Here is a 14,613-nt window from a genome sequence, read left to right as displayed (position 1 = left end):
CTCGCAGGGAGCTCCTCTTTGTAGTAAGCCTCAAAGAGACTGCTGGCAAGGGTGCCCCCTTGGAGTATCAGAGGTTGCTCGCAAGAGTGCTCTCCTTGAGTAAGTATTGGAGTGTCTGCTCGCAAGGGTGTTCCCCTTTAGAGTAAGTATCTGAAAGTTGGCTGGCAAGGGTGTCCCCCTTTGGAATATCAGATAGTGCTTGCTCGAGTTCTCCACCTGAGTGAGTATTGGAGTGTCTGCTTGCAAGGGTACTCTGCTTTGGAGTATTTATCCTAGAATGCTCTCCCCTTTGGAGTAAGTATCTGAGGAAACGCTTGTGAAAGTGCTTGCCTTTGGAGGAAGTATCAGTGTTCGCATAGGTGCCCCCCCTTAGAGTATATATCTGAAATAGTGCTCACGAGTGTACTCCCTCTGAAGTATTCGACTGCAAGCCCATGCGTGTGTCCCACTTTGGAGTAAGTATCAGAGGTTGCTCACACTTGTGTTGTCTTTAAAACTATTCATCTATAAGAACGCTCATGGATATGCACCCATCTGGAGTAAGTATTTGTGTGTCGCCATAGGCCTAAGTATCTAAAAGTGCTTACGAGTGTGCGCCCCCCTGGAGTACGCATCTGCGCTAGTTTGCACTAATGTGTTCCCTTTAGGACAAAGTACCTGAAAGAGTGCTTGCCAGAATGCTCCCCTTAGGAGTGCGCTCGTGAGTATGCACTCCTTAAGAGTAGGCCTATGGAAGAGCACTTATGAATGTTCTCCTCTTTGGAGTAAGTATCTGGAAAAGTGCTCGTGAGTAGGATCCCTCTGGATTATCTGAATGCTCTCATGTATGCTCCACTCTGGAGTAAGTATCTGAGAGCATTGGCCAGAGTGCTCCCCTCTGGGGTGTACATAAGAAAGCTCTCACAAGGGTGCTCCCCTTTGTACCTGAAGCGTGCTGACAGGTATGCTCCCATCTGCAGTAAGTACCTCAGGTGGAATGCTAATGTGTATTCTCCACTCTGCAGTAAGTACCTCATGTGTGTGCTCCCCTCTGGATACGTACCACAGGGAGAGTGCTAACTTGTGTGCTCCCCTCTGGAGTAAGTACATAACAATTGAGCTCCTCTCTGGAGTAAGTAGCTCACAAGTGAGCTCCCCAGTCATCCCTGCCGATTAACCTGGTCCTCCCATGCCGCATTATTCCAGTTGCCCCGACCATAGGGATGTGCTGTCATACATGCAACCACATCCACACACGTTCACTTAGGATGCAGTAAATCACACCTGGGCCCCCAGCCCAGTACCATGCTTCGGCAGTTCCTGTTGTGCGGGGACCTTTCCTCCACACACATGAACACAGGCAAACTTGAGTTGGAAAGTGGTGGTAGTCTCAGGAGCCGGGCTGCCCGCTCATCCTCTGCTGTTCTCTCTGCTAGATGTCAGCAGCTGATAAGCGGCGGGCCCTGATCCCCATTCTGACAACAATTGCCAAGCCCGATAAGCACCGCTTAGCTCTCCCCAGCAGGCCAGCGCTGGATTCCCTTACAATAACAAACACTGCCGATGACAACGCACAGGGCTCCCAACAATCTGTCCCACAGCTAATGTGATTAATGCGGTGCTTTTTTTTCCTTCTTTGGTGGTATGGGTAGTGGGGTCAGGGCCGGGAGGGGCTGCTTACATTTGCACATGCAAGCACTCAAAAATTTCACCAGAGTTATGAGAAAAAAAATGCTCGTCTTTTTTCTCATAAGGCCCTGGCTGGCTGCCTTTTTTTCAGATTCTTATCAACATTTCTGTTGCTTTATTTTCAACAAATATTTATGAGAAAAACAATCTGAAGCTGAACCATACTGCAGATATTGTCGAACGATATTAGATTGTGGCAGATACAGCTTGCTGGACTCTCTTTTGCTCAGTAGACAGTTTTCCACACTTCTGTAGTTTGTCTTTCTGTGACACTTGGTGGTGAAAGGGGGCTTGTGTGTGGAACAAGATTGCATATCTATTTTTTAACAAGTAAATCTGCGACACCTGGTGTAGTCTCCATTTTCAAAGACTTAGCCTGAGGCAATGTTTATAGCTACCAAAAGGTTTCTTCTTAAGGAAAAAAAACGCGAGCACCATCTGTTTCAAATTAACGGCAACGTGACAATTGGAAACGGATGGCATTAATGTTCGCTCATGAGGACCATAGGCCACGGAACAAACAAGGCGGGACAATCACCCGCCTTGAACGAATTGCGTGCTGTGTGAAAAAAAAACGCTTGCACAGGCCAATTGCAGGCTAATTAAAAAAGCGCACAAGCGTGTGTTCACAGCTCAAAAGCCCATACTAAAAGCCCTGCAGAGCAGCGCATGCGCTTGCTCAGGCGAGACCTAAAAAGGGAGGCAGACAGAGCTTGTGGAAATTAGGAATGAGACCCAAAACGTTCCATTACTCATCTACTCATGAATGTTTATTACATTGTTTTTTTGTTGAGATGCTGCAGGGAATCTGTTCTCTGAGGTCTCAAATGCTATTTTTCAAATTTAAAACAATTGCATTATCTTTTTTATCGGAAAAATGTCACCCAACAGAGCAGACTTCATTCCTGCGACACAGCAGTAGTTCCAAGATTTGAAGGTGGAACTCAATGTTTGGAAGACTAAAAGACTGAGGAAACAAACATTTCCAAGATCTTAATGAACCCTCTGACTTAAGCACACCTATTGTTACAGATAGGCTGTATCTACTAAGGACCTACAGTATTCTAACATGAACTCCGAAGCGGAGAACAATGCAAAAAAATTAAAAAAACATTCTGAAATTAAAATATTTTTAAAATATCAGTCCCAAGTCTTTTTAAACGTTTTGGATCAAGCAAAACTAGAAGTGACTCCAGTTTTGATGAGTCAAACATACTTTCACAGCTGAATGAAAGGCAAAACGTTGCAGGGTTAAAGTCACACTAGCCTTTGTTACATGAAAACACAAATGCATTTATGAAGCCATCACCTATTAAATGTTACAATATCTGAAGCCATGTTAAAAATCCCTAGAACTTTACACAATAAAAGTATGTACCTGCACTATTTGGCACTGGACTTCACTGCCTGAAATAATGCTCAGGTCCCAGGAATCAGAGGCTGGTGGCTGTTCAGATTCATTTTTTAAATGCTTTCCTTCTGCGATGTTGCTGTGCAATAATCTGTCAAGCTCTCTGTTCAGAATGTCCAAGTCATCACACATCATGCAATTCTATAACAAATCTGCCAGAAGGAAGAGCGAGAATCAGGTAATTGCTACCCGCAAGACTGTTTAAACATGCTACATTAAGGGAGATCTTGTGCAACCACCCAAACATCTTACTGTCTCTCCACATTAATCCCAATTAGATCGCTTTTAGAGGTTATTAAAACTGCGGTGGTGTATGGTGGTTAGGTACATGTTTAGGCTCAAAGAAACACATTACGTAAATAATTATTTTCTGAAGCCTGCCAGCCACCTTAATCACTCCTTTTGCGGCAGAGTGCACCAGAACTAACATGACAAGCTTCAGCTTGAACGGGAACTACAAAACGCAGGCAAAGGGCACCCATGAAACACGGTGAGAGCAGGACAGTAAACCAATGAAAGTGCCCCATAAGTCAACGTGTTATGCTTTCTTTATTACAATCAAATATGAAATTATGTTGTCGTCCTTTTCAACTTTGTTGGGTGCAGTGATCAAGCACTATATATATATATATATATATATATATATATATATATATATATACATATATATATACACACACACACATACACACACACTGTATATTTGTTATCGATTTCTGACGATGGTACATGCCTTCAGTTTCATAGTTGGAAAGTATAAAACATGGACTTAACTTGTCATCTTTTTCTAAACAGGGGTGTGAAACTCCTATAGCTCGACGCCCAGTACATATTGTTTGGGGTCAAGGACAACAAGTTTTCATGTTTATTTTGTCCTTGAGACAAGTAGGCCCGACCCCTTCAGCACAAACCTTTTGGCTGCCGGATTACCGTCCCACATCAAGGACCAGGAAAGGGCATCATCTGCAATTACGATAATATTTGTGTCCTTATGTTAATGCTTTTAACTCCCCCGCCCCGCAAGATAAAACACTGACGAAGTAATCAGGCACAACCTGCACACATGAACTGTAAAAGCAGCCACGAAGGCGCAGCCAAGTAGGATACCCACGTAAACACACTGTGTGCTTACATTCTCATAGCAGCAACCAGAAGAGGGACTAGTTCACCAACTAGCAAGAGAAGTTGCAAAATGATACAAGCACTGACAATAAAGGGAGGGGTTGTGCTGCAATGGTATTCGTGAGTGTTGCACACAAAAAGGCCTCATTAGGGATAGCAAAATATAGACGATTGTAATACATAAAATTAGCTTAAACTGAACTATTCCAAGGCACTTTGTGTGATGCAATATAAGGCCCCAGAGGAAGGTGTGATGTCTGTTATACCTGATGAAAGCAGAAGCTGTAAAGTTCAGAATTGATCAGCTCAGAGACATAGCACCAATTACAAGTTGGTGATTTCTGCATAAACATCTACAAATCCTTTCATCAACCAGGAATTTCCCCTGCTAAAATTCAGGGATGCAATGTTTGACAAAGAAAAAAACCTCTTGTAATTGTGTTGCGAGGTAAGAGGGCATACATGCTATTTGGCTGATTGGATACAAGACTAAAGAGACAATACAGCCAGTATTAGAACCCAAACAGAAGTCAAGAAACTAGTTTAAGTGGACAAGGACACTCCAAAGGCATTATTAGCAAATTAGAAAGGCTCCCTTTATTGGATCAGATAAATGTTCTTTTCTTTAATGTCTTCTTTCGTGTATCCGGTGGTAAGAGGTCAAGTACATATCACTCCATGGACGTGCACACTGTGTGTGTGGCACACACTCAATGAGTGTGCTGAAAGTATCTGTGGCCTCCGTGCCAATGCCTGTAAGATGGAAGGGGAGCAAAGGCAAAGCAGTCTCATTTCCTAAAGTGCGCCCTGTGCACAAGGAGGAACGCCACCTTGAGACTACACCGGGGAATTAACAATGTTGGCATGCTCCATATTGGGCCACACAAGCATCAAACTCCCCCAAACTCCAATACAAAGCTACCCCACGAGAAGCGAAGCAACACAAACATTGGCATATCCAATAGGTCTCGCCTTTGGGACCTTATAAGTGTTTAGACATGTAACAGTTGATGTTGTTGCACCATGGATATTGTTCTGGATAACTAAACACTTATAAGGTCCCAAAGGCAAGAACTATTGGCTATGCCAATGCTTGTTTACAAAGCTATGGATTGGAAGGAAATATTGACTTTGGATGGTAATGAAAGGAAAAAAAGCATTGTTCTATATGTAACCTACGCCCACAACTACACATTTGTAGGATACGGTCTGTCACTTGTCACTGTCACAAACGAGAAGGAAACTAATCGCAGTAGCTTACACTACATCACGAAAGGTGAGAGCCTGTGCGGCAGAGAGACTTGTGTAAACGGCGTCTTTCCTTCGTGATCGCATGACATGTCCTCTGCCAGTTTAACTGTCTAATTCGTTATGAGGGCATTTCACAGAGGGCAAGTATTGACCCATTCGAGCACAGGGCAAAGGGTTAACATGGACTTAACTTGCCAATTAATATAGCGCCGCGGTAGCAGATATGTACGCCTTGAAGTAATGTTGTTGGGCACTCAGATGAGCGCTTTAGAAATTCCCTGAGGGCACGTATTGACTCAATCGAGCGCAAGACTAAGGGTTAACATGAACGTTAACTTAAATATAGCGCCGTGTTAGCAGATATAGATCATGAATTGATACTTCCCTATAGGTTTGCTCAGATCCTCCCCACTGGAATCCTTGAGATCCGGTGGAAGTCAAGTCTGGCTGCGCCCCCCACCCCTGGGTCCCCAGAGGCGAGTCTAGCATCATGAGAAATCCTTCTCCTTGACTCACAGATAATGCTAATCCGTACCCGACGCCATATTAATTAACTCAACAGCGACATCACCCCCTCAACCCCCCCCCGTCCTGATGAAGACCCGCTCTGACCCGCGAATCGAACAGTCACTAGGGTCGAAACGTCGACAAAGAAACCCTTGGACCAACAGAGAGTATTCCATAGAAATCGCCAACTGTAGTGGCACAGAGGAATATCTCCTATTGAATCCGCTTTGGCCAACATTTTACCCCCTCCCTTCACTTGTATATAAGTCACTGGTTTTATGTCACCACTGCACGATAGATCACTGCACTCAATATCACGATCACCTTAGTCTGATGCGCCGTTTTGTAAAATATGCTTAATGTCTAATATATACGTTGAATACAGGGTAATTATGAATGACACTAAATTCATAAAATAATTTGTTTATACCCTCTGTTGTCTTGGATTTGCATTTTTCTTTTCAAAGCAAGTAATACTGCAACTTGTCAAATAATTGTATGAATTCATTTTCTAAAAGTTTGAATCAGCTATATAAAACAGTAGCAGCCTCGACATTATCAGGTTTCTCAACAAGTCATACTAAAATATACATACATGCTCACGCAAGTATTCGGTCAATTTATTTGCTTGTTAAGTGTGATGCCAATTTTGCTTCTTCCTACTAGAGCATACTGCACGGTGCAATGGGTCAAACCACTTCCCTCATGTACTAAGTGACAACATTACGACCCATTACATGCACACAACCAGTAGAGTAGAAGGACCAGTGTGTCTTGACTGCTCAATTAAACCCGGTTTACATTTTTTGCAAATGGCCTAAGTTTACTAAAAAAAGAGCCAGACACATTGTCTTTGCAATGCTCGGCTTACTAGCCACGTCTAACTTATCAAACCTCCACCAAAGAAAGAACAAGCATTGGGAAAGTTAATAAAGAAGGCACTGGCAAGCTAGTGTTATGGTTATTTTTTTATAGGGAGCATACGACACTAAATTGAAAGGAATATTTTTGTTGCCTAAATTTATCTGCCACATATTGGCAATACAAATTGAAATTAAAAAAATCTACATTAAAAATAACCATTGCATTTTTTTTTTTAATAAAACACGTCAGTTTTAAACCCTTCTTAGTTTTAATTCACAGCACAACAGAATATAACTTACTGGTACAAAGAAAATGTATTATTGGCTGTAATGTACTCTACCCCGAAAACAGTAAACAAAAGACTGAGAAATAAAGTATTAAGAACGAAAAAGATTAATATGGAAAGGAAGCTGTGTTTTATTCCGCTCGAATTTTCACAACAAAGGGGAGGGTGAGGGGAATGTTTGAATTTTTATTCTTTGTTAGGATGGTACAAACAGCATGTGTCATTTCATAAAGGAATCTAAAAAATATACAGGATCGAGATATAGAAACAAACCTCAGAAGTTTGTAAACAATGTACACGAAAACTGATATAATAAACGTAAAATGTTTGATACCATGCGAAATGCCAATAAAAATGTAACCGAAAAAGAATGAAGAAAAAAAGCAGTGGTATGGTATAATCCAACAGAAAGTAAGTATTTTTCCTAGGCAGTGCATAAGTAAACTGGTAAATACTGTTACCCGCAGTGCAGGAGAGCAAAAGGCTGGAGTAGATTGACACGTCACCTCGTGCTGTATGCTGTGGTGAGCAGAACCAAATGTGGATGACAGCCGAGTAAACCAATGGATTAAGTAGGCTGAACAATTGCAACTACGTATGGACCCTTTTTAGATTGTGCCTGGGAAGCGCATGCGCTGGGAGGCATGCTGTATTCGGGTATGGGATTGAAACTCCACCCACATCTTAATTGGCGTGTGTCATTGTCCTTTGGAAACTGGCTTTTCATTGGTCAATAGACTTAGTAGTCCCCCCTTAGTACCACTGTCTCATTTTGTAACCTCCCATGAGGACACCCCAGTTACAAGTGTTGTTACTCAGTGGGCTTTAATTACAGCCTCCGAGCACTATTTGCTTACAAGTTTTTCTCCTGCCTGCTATTGGGCACACTCACCAGCAAGTGTTCATTTTTTATAGCACGCTCATACAGTAGTGGTTTTGTATCTTTGGTTTATTTGTGGCGCAAATGCCGCACTCACTTTCATGGCAGCCGCATACCTTTCCTTAGACGAGCCACGTCTAAAGTAACCGGAGCAGCCACTATAAAGTGAACCTGCGGCGCGCCCCATACCGCTCTTTCACTTTAGTGGCGCTACGCCCCTTTATTTAGACGCAGCTTGTCTAAGGAAAGGGACGCGGCCGACATCAAAGTTAAATCGATGCATGGGAACTTTTAAAAACAAGCATTTTTAATGCAATAGGTCTCGCATTTACTAAAGTTTCTGAAATGTGAGACCTATTGCATTACAAATGCTTCTTTTTATATTATATACACGTCTGTGGACACAGTTAAAGCTCTCAGTAAAGCCAAGAAAATTAATGTGGTGGGGAAATACACAAAACTCTGTACTATTAAAGATTATTTTCAGTCTGACCACCACAAATTAACATAAATATGCAAAGTTACAAGAAGGTGTTGCATTGTAGCAAAGGTGTATGCAGACTGATAAAAAGCCAGAAATACAACTATGTAATTTTGCAACACTATCACAACTAAGTCGCCTCTCAGTCACGGACAGTTAGTCAAACAAGAAGGAAAAGTGGTAAAAATCACCAAGACATGGAAAGGCAGCTTTTACACCAGGACACAGTGTCTTGTAGACTTTGTGACAAGGTCAGGAGGTTATGGGGTTCAACAGAACTACGGTCATCAGAAAAGGTGGACAGGCTGGTCGGTGAAGCATGCTTTACTTCCAAACCACGGAAGACCATCACACACGAGAATACAACTTGTGAACTGTCTGGTCTACGATGTCGAGGTTGACTTGCGAAATCACCTCATTTTGCGACCAAAACATAAAAATGACTGCAAAGGCTTGTCTGTTATAGTGACCAGAGATATATCACTCAAAGGATTATTCCTCTCCCAACTTTGTTGCAAGCTTTCTACATGCATCATTTTTTTCTCTCCACAAGATAGATCTACCATCTATGGATCCAAAATGTATCTAGGTTCTTTTGTTGTGCCCCATGGCTTCAACAAGAGCATCAGAGTGCACACTGTAACACAGAGGGTAGGGCCTTGTTAGTGAATGGATTGAGGGGGTCAGTACCGGTTGGTTGAAAAAGCCAAAAGGTGCTTTTAAGAGGAATGTGGATTGACCGAAGAAGGCTGTGACATCAAACAACAAAGCAATGAATAAAAGCATATTAGTCCAATAGTATGTCTTAAATGCCCCTGTTTAAGTGGTGTGGTACATGAATCCGCTATTGGTTATCATGTTTATTAAATCATTCATTACTTAAAACAATGACTAACTGCCCTCGGATAGGGAGCATAATTGCAACTGGGGGCTCTTTAGGGAAACAGTGTAGGGAAGAGATCAAGATACAATTTACAACTGAGGCCTTCCCACTGGTACAATACAGCTTCGTACCATGCTATCCAATTACCAAAAGGTAATCCTTGCAAAGGACAGGCGACTACCCGGAGCAAGGAGGCTAGATGGGATGCCCTCTAGTTCCACATTTCAAATATGGCAGCAGACTTAAATCAACGCTAATTATGCAATTTTACCCAAGGAAGCACCCGTCAGAACAGTGCTTGATTAATAAAACGCAAAATAAGTGATGCCGTCCAGTGACTAAACTAATGTCAGTGCATCTGGGTTCTAACGCCAACTCTGGAAATTCTCCAACGAACATGGCTGAGCAAGTTGAGTTATATGCCTCATATACACGTAGTAAAAACAAAAACTATGTTACAGAAAAAAATACCCTTGTACAATACAAGTTTAAAGTTATTTTTTGCAAGGTTAAGTAAAACCTCTAAATCATTAAAACCATATTAAAATTCTAGTAATCTAAAACCATTTATTTACACAATACAAAAGTCAAGAAAGTGGCCATTATTGGCAGGATTAAAGTGTTCTACCTCCAAATATACAAATAAGATGTTCCTAAAGGAACACTTAGCGTTACTGTATGGCTTAGGATATCCTGTGTGCAGAGTAGCAAACTATTAAAAAGACAATTCCAAACTCAGCTCTGCCTTAGCCCCATATGTATCAACACATTTCCCCATAGACACAGAATGGGCAAACCCTTTTGATACATCTAGCCCATAGTTATTTGCATTTCAGAATATATCCACCTGGCCAACTTGCAATAGTAACAGTCCTTCGTAAAGAGTGCATTTTCAATTCAGAGGTATAGTCTAATTTAGGCCTCTTCTCGTACATCTGGCACAGATGCAAAAATAATCACCCCTTACAAGTGCATACTATTAGTTCGGAGGAACAATCTTATTCGGCCACTCTAGATTTTCCCACATGTCAGACCCTTTCTGGATGCCCTTTCCTGCAGTTCCCGGTGTTCAGACATTGACATTCGTCCGGCTTTCATTTATGCTAGTGTTCAGCAGGTTCCTAATTACGCATCTGGATTGCGAATTGCCGCTGCTAATTTCCTTTCTACCTTGTTGAAGAACCTCACAAAACAGCAATTTAGTTGGAGATCCTTAGGAGCGCAGCATGCCAATAACCGCTTGCCTGTTAGTTCAGATTCCTCCTTGATTAAAGAGTGGCCGTTGCATTGTTCTTCGATCGTTTATTAACTTCTTGCAGCTACATATTAAATACTGCAGATCTTCTCTCCCAGTCCTGCACAAGCGGCAGCAGATCCTAGCTGAACTGCGCTTCCAGGGCGTTTGGTGTAGCGCAAAGGTATGTCTAAACAACACCTTACATTTTTTCTTAGCTGCGCCGGTGAGCCCCACATGGAAGCAGGGTTGTAGTATTTCTGCGTAGTAACTGCAAACAAACAAAAAAACCTGCAACAGGTGCATCTCTTCCCCACAAAGGCTCACTTCCATAAGTTATTGTTGGTATGATTTTTGCTTGTATTACCAGGAGCAGGAAGTAACAGTTGAACACGCCACATTCTTACTCAGATTTTTTTAAATGCTAGAACTAGAGCACTCCCTTTCCTCCGCAGTTTCTGTCTGTGATTGAAATGATCTGGTTTTTCTATGATGACCTCTAAATATATTATATTCCGTTTCTGACTCCAGACGTTGGTTAGCCAAATATCAGCCTGGATCTCTTCTTTTCATGTTCTTTACCGACATTGTTTAGGTTTTCTTCAGGTCATTTCCTGCCAAACAGGCAGGCGTAACATCAAAGAGGTGCTGTAGTCTGACTGGAGTGCAACTTATTAACACAAAATCACGGTGATAGAGGAGACTAGAGACAACCATTCCACCCAGCTTCTGGGAGTGTGAGTTGCAGCTGCCCAGTCTTAATGTCCGGTGAGTCAGGAAGAAGTTAAACAGAGCAGGGACAAGTAGACACCCAAGCTTCAGCTTTTGGTAATTGTAATGGTTGTGGTTCCCATTTGTTTACAGAATACACTGATTTAGCGGGATGATAAAACGTGCCAATGGCCCAGGATGTTAAGTCCTCCAAGATGGTGCCAGTTAAGTATTGTGCCTCGCTATAACAAGCGATACAAGACTATAAAACAAATATAATTGAGTATCTACTCTGCTCCAAGACAGGACACAATCTCCTTGAATTCAGATCCCAAGTGACCTCTAAAGCCTAATTGTATCTCTCTGGTACACAATGCTGCATCAGCTGTATGACCTCTTCTAAAGGATCAGGATTCCAAGGATGGAATCTTGCCACAGGTCGAATAAACCTGACTAAGATGGCAAAATCTGTTTCAAAGAATCCCTACCAAGTGTAATAGATTCATTAAAACCTGGGCCATTTGAGCAAATTTTGACTTGCTTTAGAGTAAATCCATTTTCAAATCTACCACCTACCAAGACCACCACATTATGGTTTTATGTATCGCTAAAACAGCATCAAGGACTTGGGACATCAATTCACACAGAGGGAACAAGCCACTAATAACACCACGGTGATATCCGCAAATTATGTTGCTTTGTATTAATGAGTCCATTAACTTACTAAAGAAACTTACCGATTTCACATTGCTAAAGGAGAAAACTGTTACATCAAACGACAAAGGCCAGACCACTTGCCTACACAGATTAACATCACTGAAAAAAACAGTGTGAAAAAAAATCACTTTACCGACGATATGCAAATGAATAGAAGACACTTAGTTGGCCAACGCAATGGCAATAAAACCCTGACATTTGGAAAGCCATTAGTGTGCGAGTGCAATTAACAAAAATAAATGGCTCAATTTGCAAAAGCAATTAATAAAATGTACACAACTTAATTAACCATGTATACAATTTCACCAGAAAGCACTGCTCTGACTCCAGGAGTAAGAGGGGATAAAGAGGGAGTTAGTTGCAAGGTGGGACAACCTGCAACAAATGCTGACACTATCTATCTATATATACACACACATCCTCTACCGCCACTCTGACACCCAAAAGAATCCTTTTAGACTCTCCCCTCCTCTACCCATCCTTGCATTATCTTGAACCTCTTACTAGTCAGATCTCCCAAACAAGCCTTTCTAAACCCTTCCCTCGTGTATCCCCAAGACTCAACTGGTACCTCATCTTTCTCCCTAATCCACTTGTATTCTTTCCCCCATTTCTCCTCTGCTCATTCAAAACCTCCTCATACTGCTATGATCTCAAAATAAAAAGTTCTAGATCTTACCATCTACTACCCTTTTCAATTAAACTAACAGAATCACACGTCCACCGCCCAGATTAATTTCATATTGCCCAATACTAATTTACCACTAATTCTCATTGGCCACGCCAGTATTGGCAAGCACTTTATAAATGCAATCACTTATATGCATACACGCAGATCCTTAAAGATGGAGTCAATTTCGATAGCTCAGAGTACTCAAACATGGTCTTTCGAAATTTAAATTGATCAGTATTAGGGGCGGGGCACTGCATTTTAATATGCGCGAGTTCAGCATGGACAGCTGGATGAACAGGTTAATAATTTATCAAGACACGGTTCAACACGACAGCCTTTAAACCAGTTCAGTAACGTACCCCACGTTAAGAACACTAAAGAACAAGACAGACTCCTCTATTCTTACATTAACACCTGCCTTAGCCTTTCACAAAGATACTAAACCGTCTAAATCAACTACCATCAAATTACATAGACGACCCCCCCCCCACAAAAAGGACCTTGTGGGTCCATCATCTCCTCCTCCAAAACCGTCAGATGCAACCTCTTCCGTCAACTCCAAGTCCTTCAAGAGACCTCACGAGTTCCACCCCTTCAACAGATCCACCCATGCAATACCAGACACTACAAGATCATCCCCATCCAAAAGGCTATACCAGATCCTTAATGTTCACCTCCTCTTCCAACAGGCCCAGCCGATCGATCGTCCTCCTCCCGACAGACCAAACAGAATGCATCCCATCTTCCTCCTTCTGCGGACGGCACCAGATTCACCCCATCCCAACACGACCCATCGAATTAACTACAGAAATCACGCCAGCTATATCTTCCTACAACACAATCCTACAGTTTCGCCCGTATCGACTAAGATCTGACGTCCTTAGGGACACGTGACGTAAATCCAACCAGATCAATTTCCCTGGACCACATCTAAGTTTTACGCCACGGGTTCCCTATCCCTCGCCAACAAAAGCCTACGATAGACAGATCCATTGGGGTCTCAACCCCAACGTATGATGTATAAACCACTAGCACAACCGAAGGCGATCCACTCACCTGTCGTTACCCAGCGATTTCAGCCGCCAGTGCTCCATGCGGCTCAACCCTACCGCCGCTCCGGGCCCATCGGGCTGTTTACTTTCCAGAGCCCGGTCTCCATGGAGTCCCGCGGGCCATTGCTACGTCACAGAGGCGGACGAGCGACAAGGCGCCCCACCCAACCGCCCCCTCACCGACGCGCCTTCAACGAGCCTTTGGCACCTCCATAAAGCAGAAAAATCTGAGTAAGTGATTCGGTATCCCAGCGTCCAGAGGCAATCAAATCCCTCAGCCTCACCTGACCAACCACACCTTAAGTTTTTCTACCGGGCACTCCGGTCGCCATTTTATCGCTTCGGCCGCCATCTTCCGTGAGATGTCCGGGCCCCTGACTCCCTCTCCCGGTCAACCTGTGTGACACCGCCGAGGTCACATAGCTGCACCCGAGCTCTTACCTACTCCGTGTCCAGCTCGGACGTGTCTGAAACCGCGCAGAGATCAGTGGGCCGTTAGCTGGATTTCAGAAGGGCAGCAGCTCCGCAGAGCACCCCGGCTGCCTCGCGCTCAACGTGCATCGCCACGCGTACGTCATGACGCCACCGTACGCAATAGGCGCGGTGAAGCAACAGACGCTAGGGAAGAGGCGGTAGCAGGGTCTGTCAAGTGGTGCAGATAGAGCGAGACTTGTATGTGCCACAGCCATCTTGCAATGAAAGCCAGTGTTGGTTTTGATCAATGTTATAGGTATCTTCGTCTAAAAATGAATGAAATTCAGTGAAGCAGAAATACAAGCTTGCCCATTTAAGCATGGCACGTTTTGGGAAAAAACCTTTAAACTAGAAATTAATGCTTATTCTTCAAACTATTTTATGTACAATTGTGCTAAC

The 14,613-nt window shown here is 42.9% G+C and overlaps 1 protein-coding gene across 7 annotated transcripts in view; it reads right to left on the bottom strand.

Annotated features, from left to right (window-relative positions):
* Nucleotides 1–14,336, bottom strand: part of DIDO1 (death inducer-obliterator 1) — a 337,891-nt gene extending 323,555 nt beyond the window's left edge. Inside the window, exons 1-2 of one of the 7 annotated variants that reach the window (XM_078651619.1) lie at nt 14,182–14,327; nt 3,047–3,231 (exon numbers count right to left, since the gene is read on the bottom strand). In XM_078651619.1, coding sequence (XP_078507745.1) covers nt 3,047–3,214 — 168 coding nt within the window. In that variant the 5' untranslated portion in view covers nt 3,215–3,231; nt 14,182–14,327. Of the gene's footprint in view, nt 1–3,046; nt 3,232–13,744; nt 13,766–14,024; nt 14,045–14,181 lie in introns of those variants that run through there. The other 6 variants (XM_078651620.1, XM_078651618.1, XM_078651617.1 and 3 more) reach the window with 6 other exon arrangements.
* Nucleotides 14,337–14,613: the final 277 nt, after the last annotated feature.

This window comes from Lissotriton helveticus, chromosome 7 (assembly GCF_964261635.1).
Source record: "Lissotriton helveticus chromosome 7, aLisHel1.1, whole genome shotgun sequence".
Taxonomy (NCBI): domain Eukaryota; kingdom Metazoa; phylum Chordata; class Amphibia; order Caudata; family Salamandridae; genus Lissotriton; species Lissotriton helveticus.
This window is presented reverse-complemented; position numbering and strand designations above follow the sequence as displayed.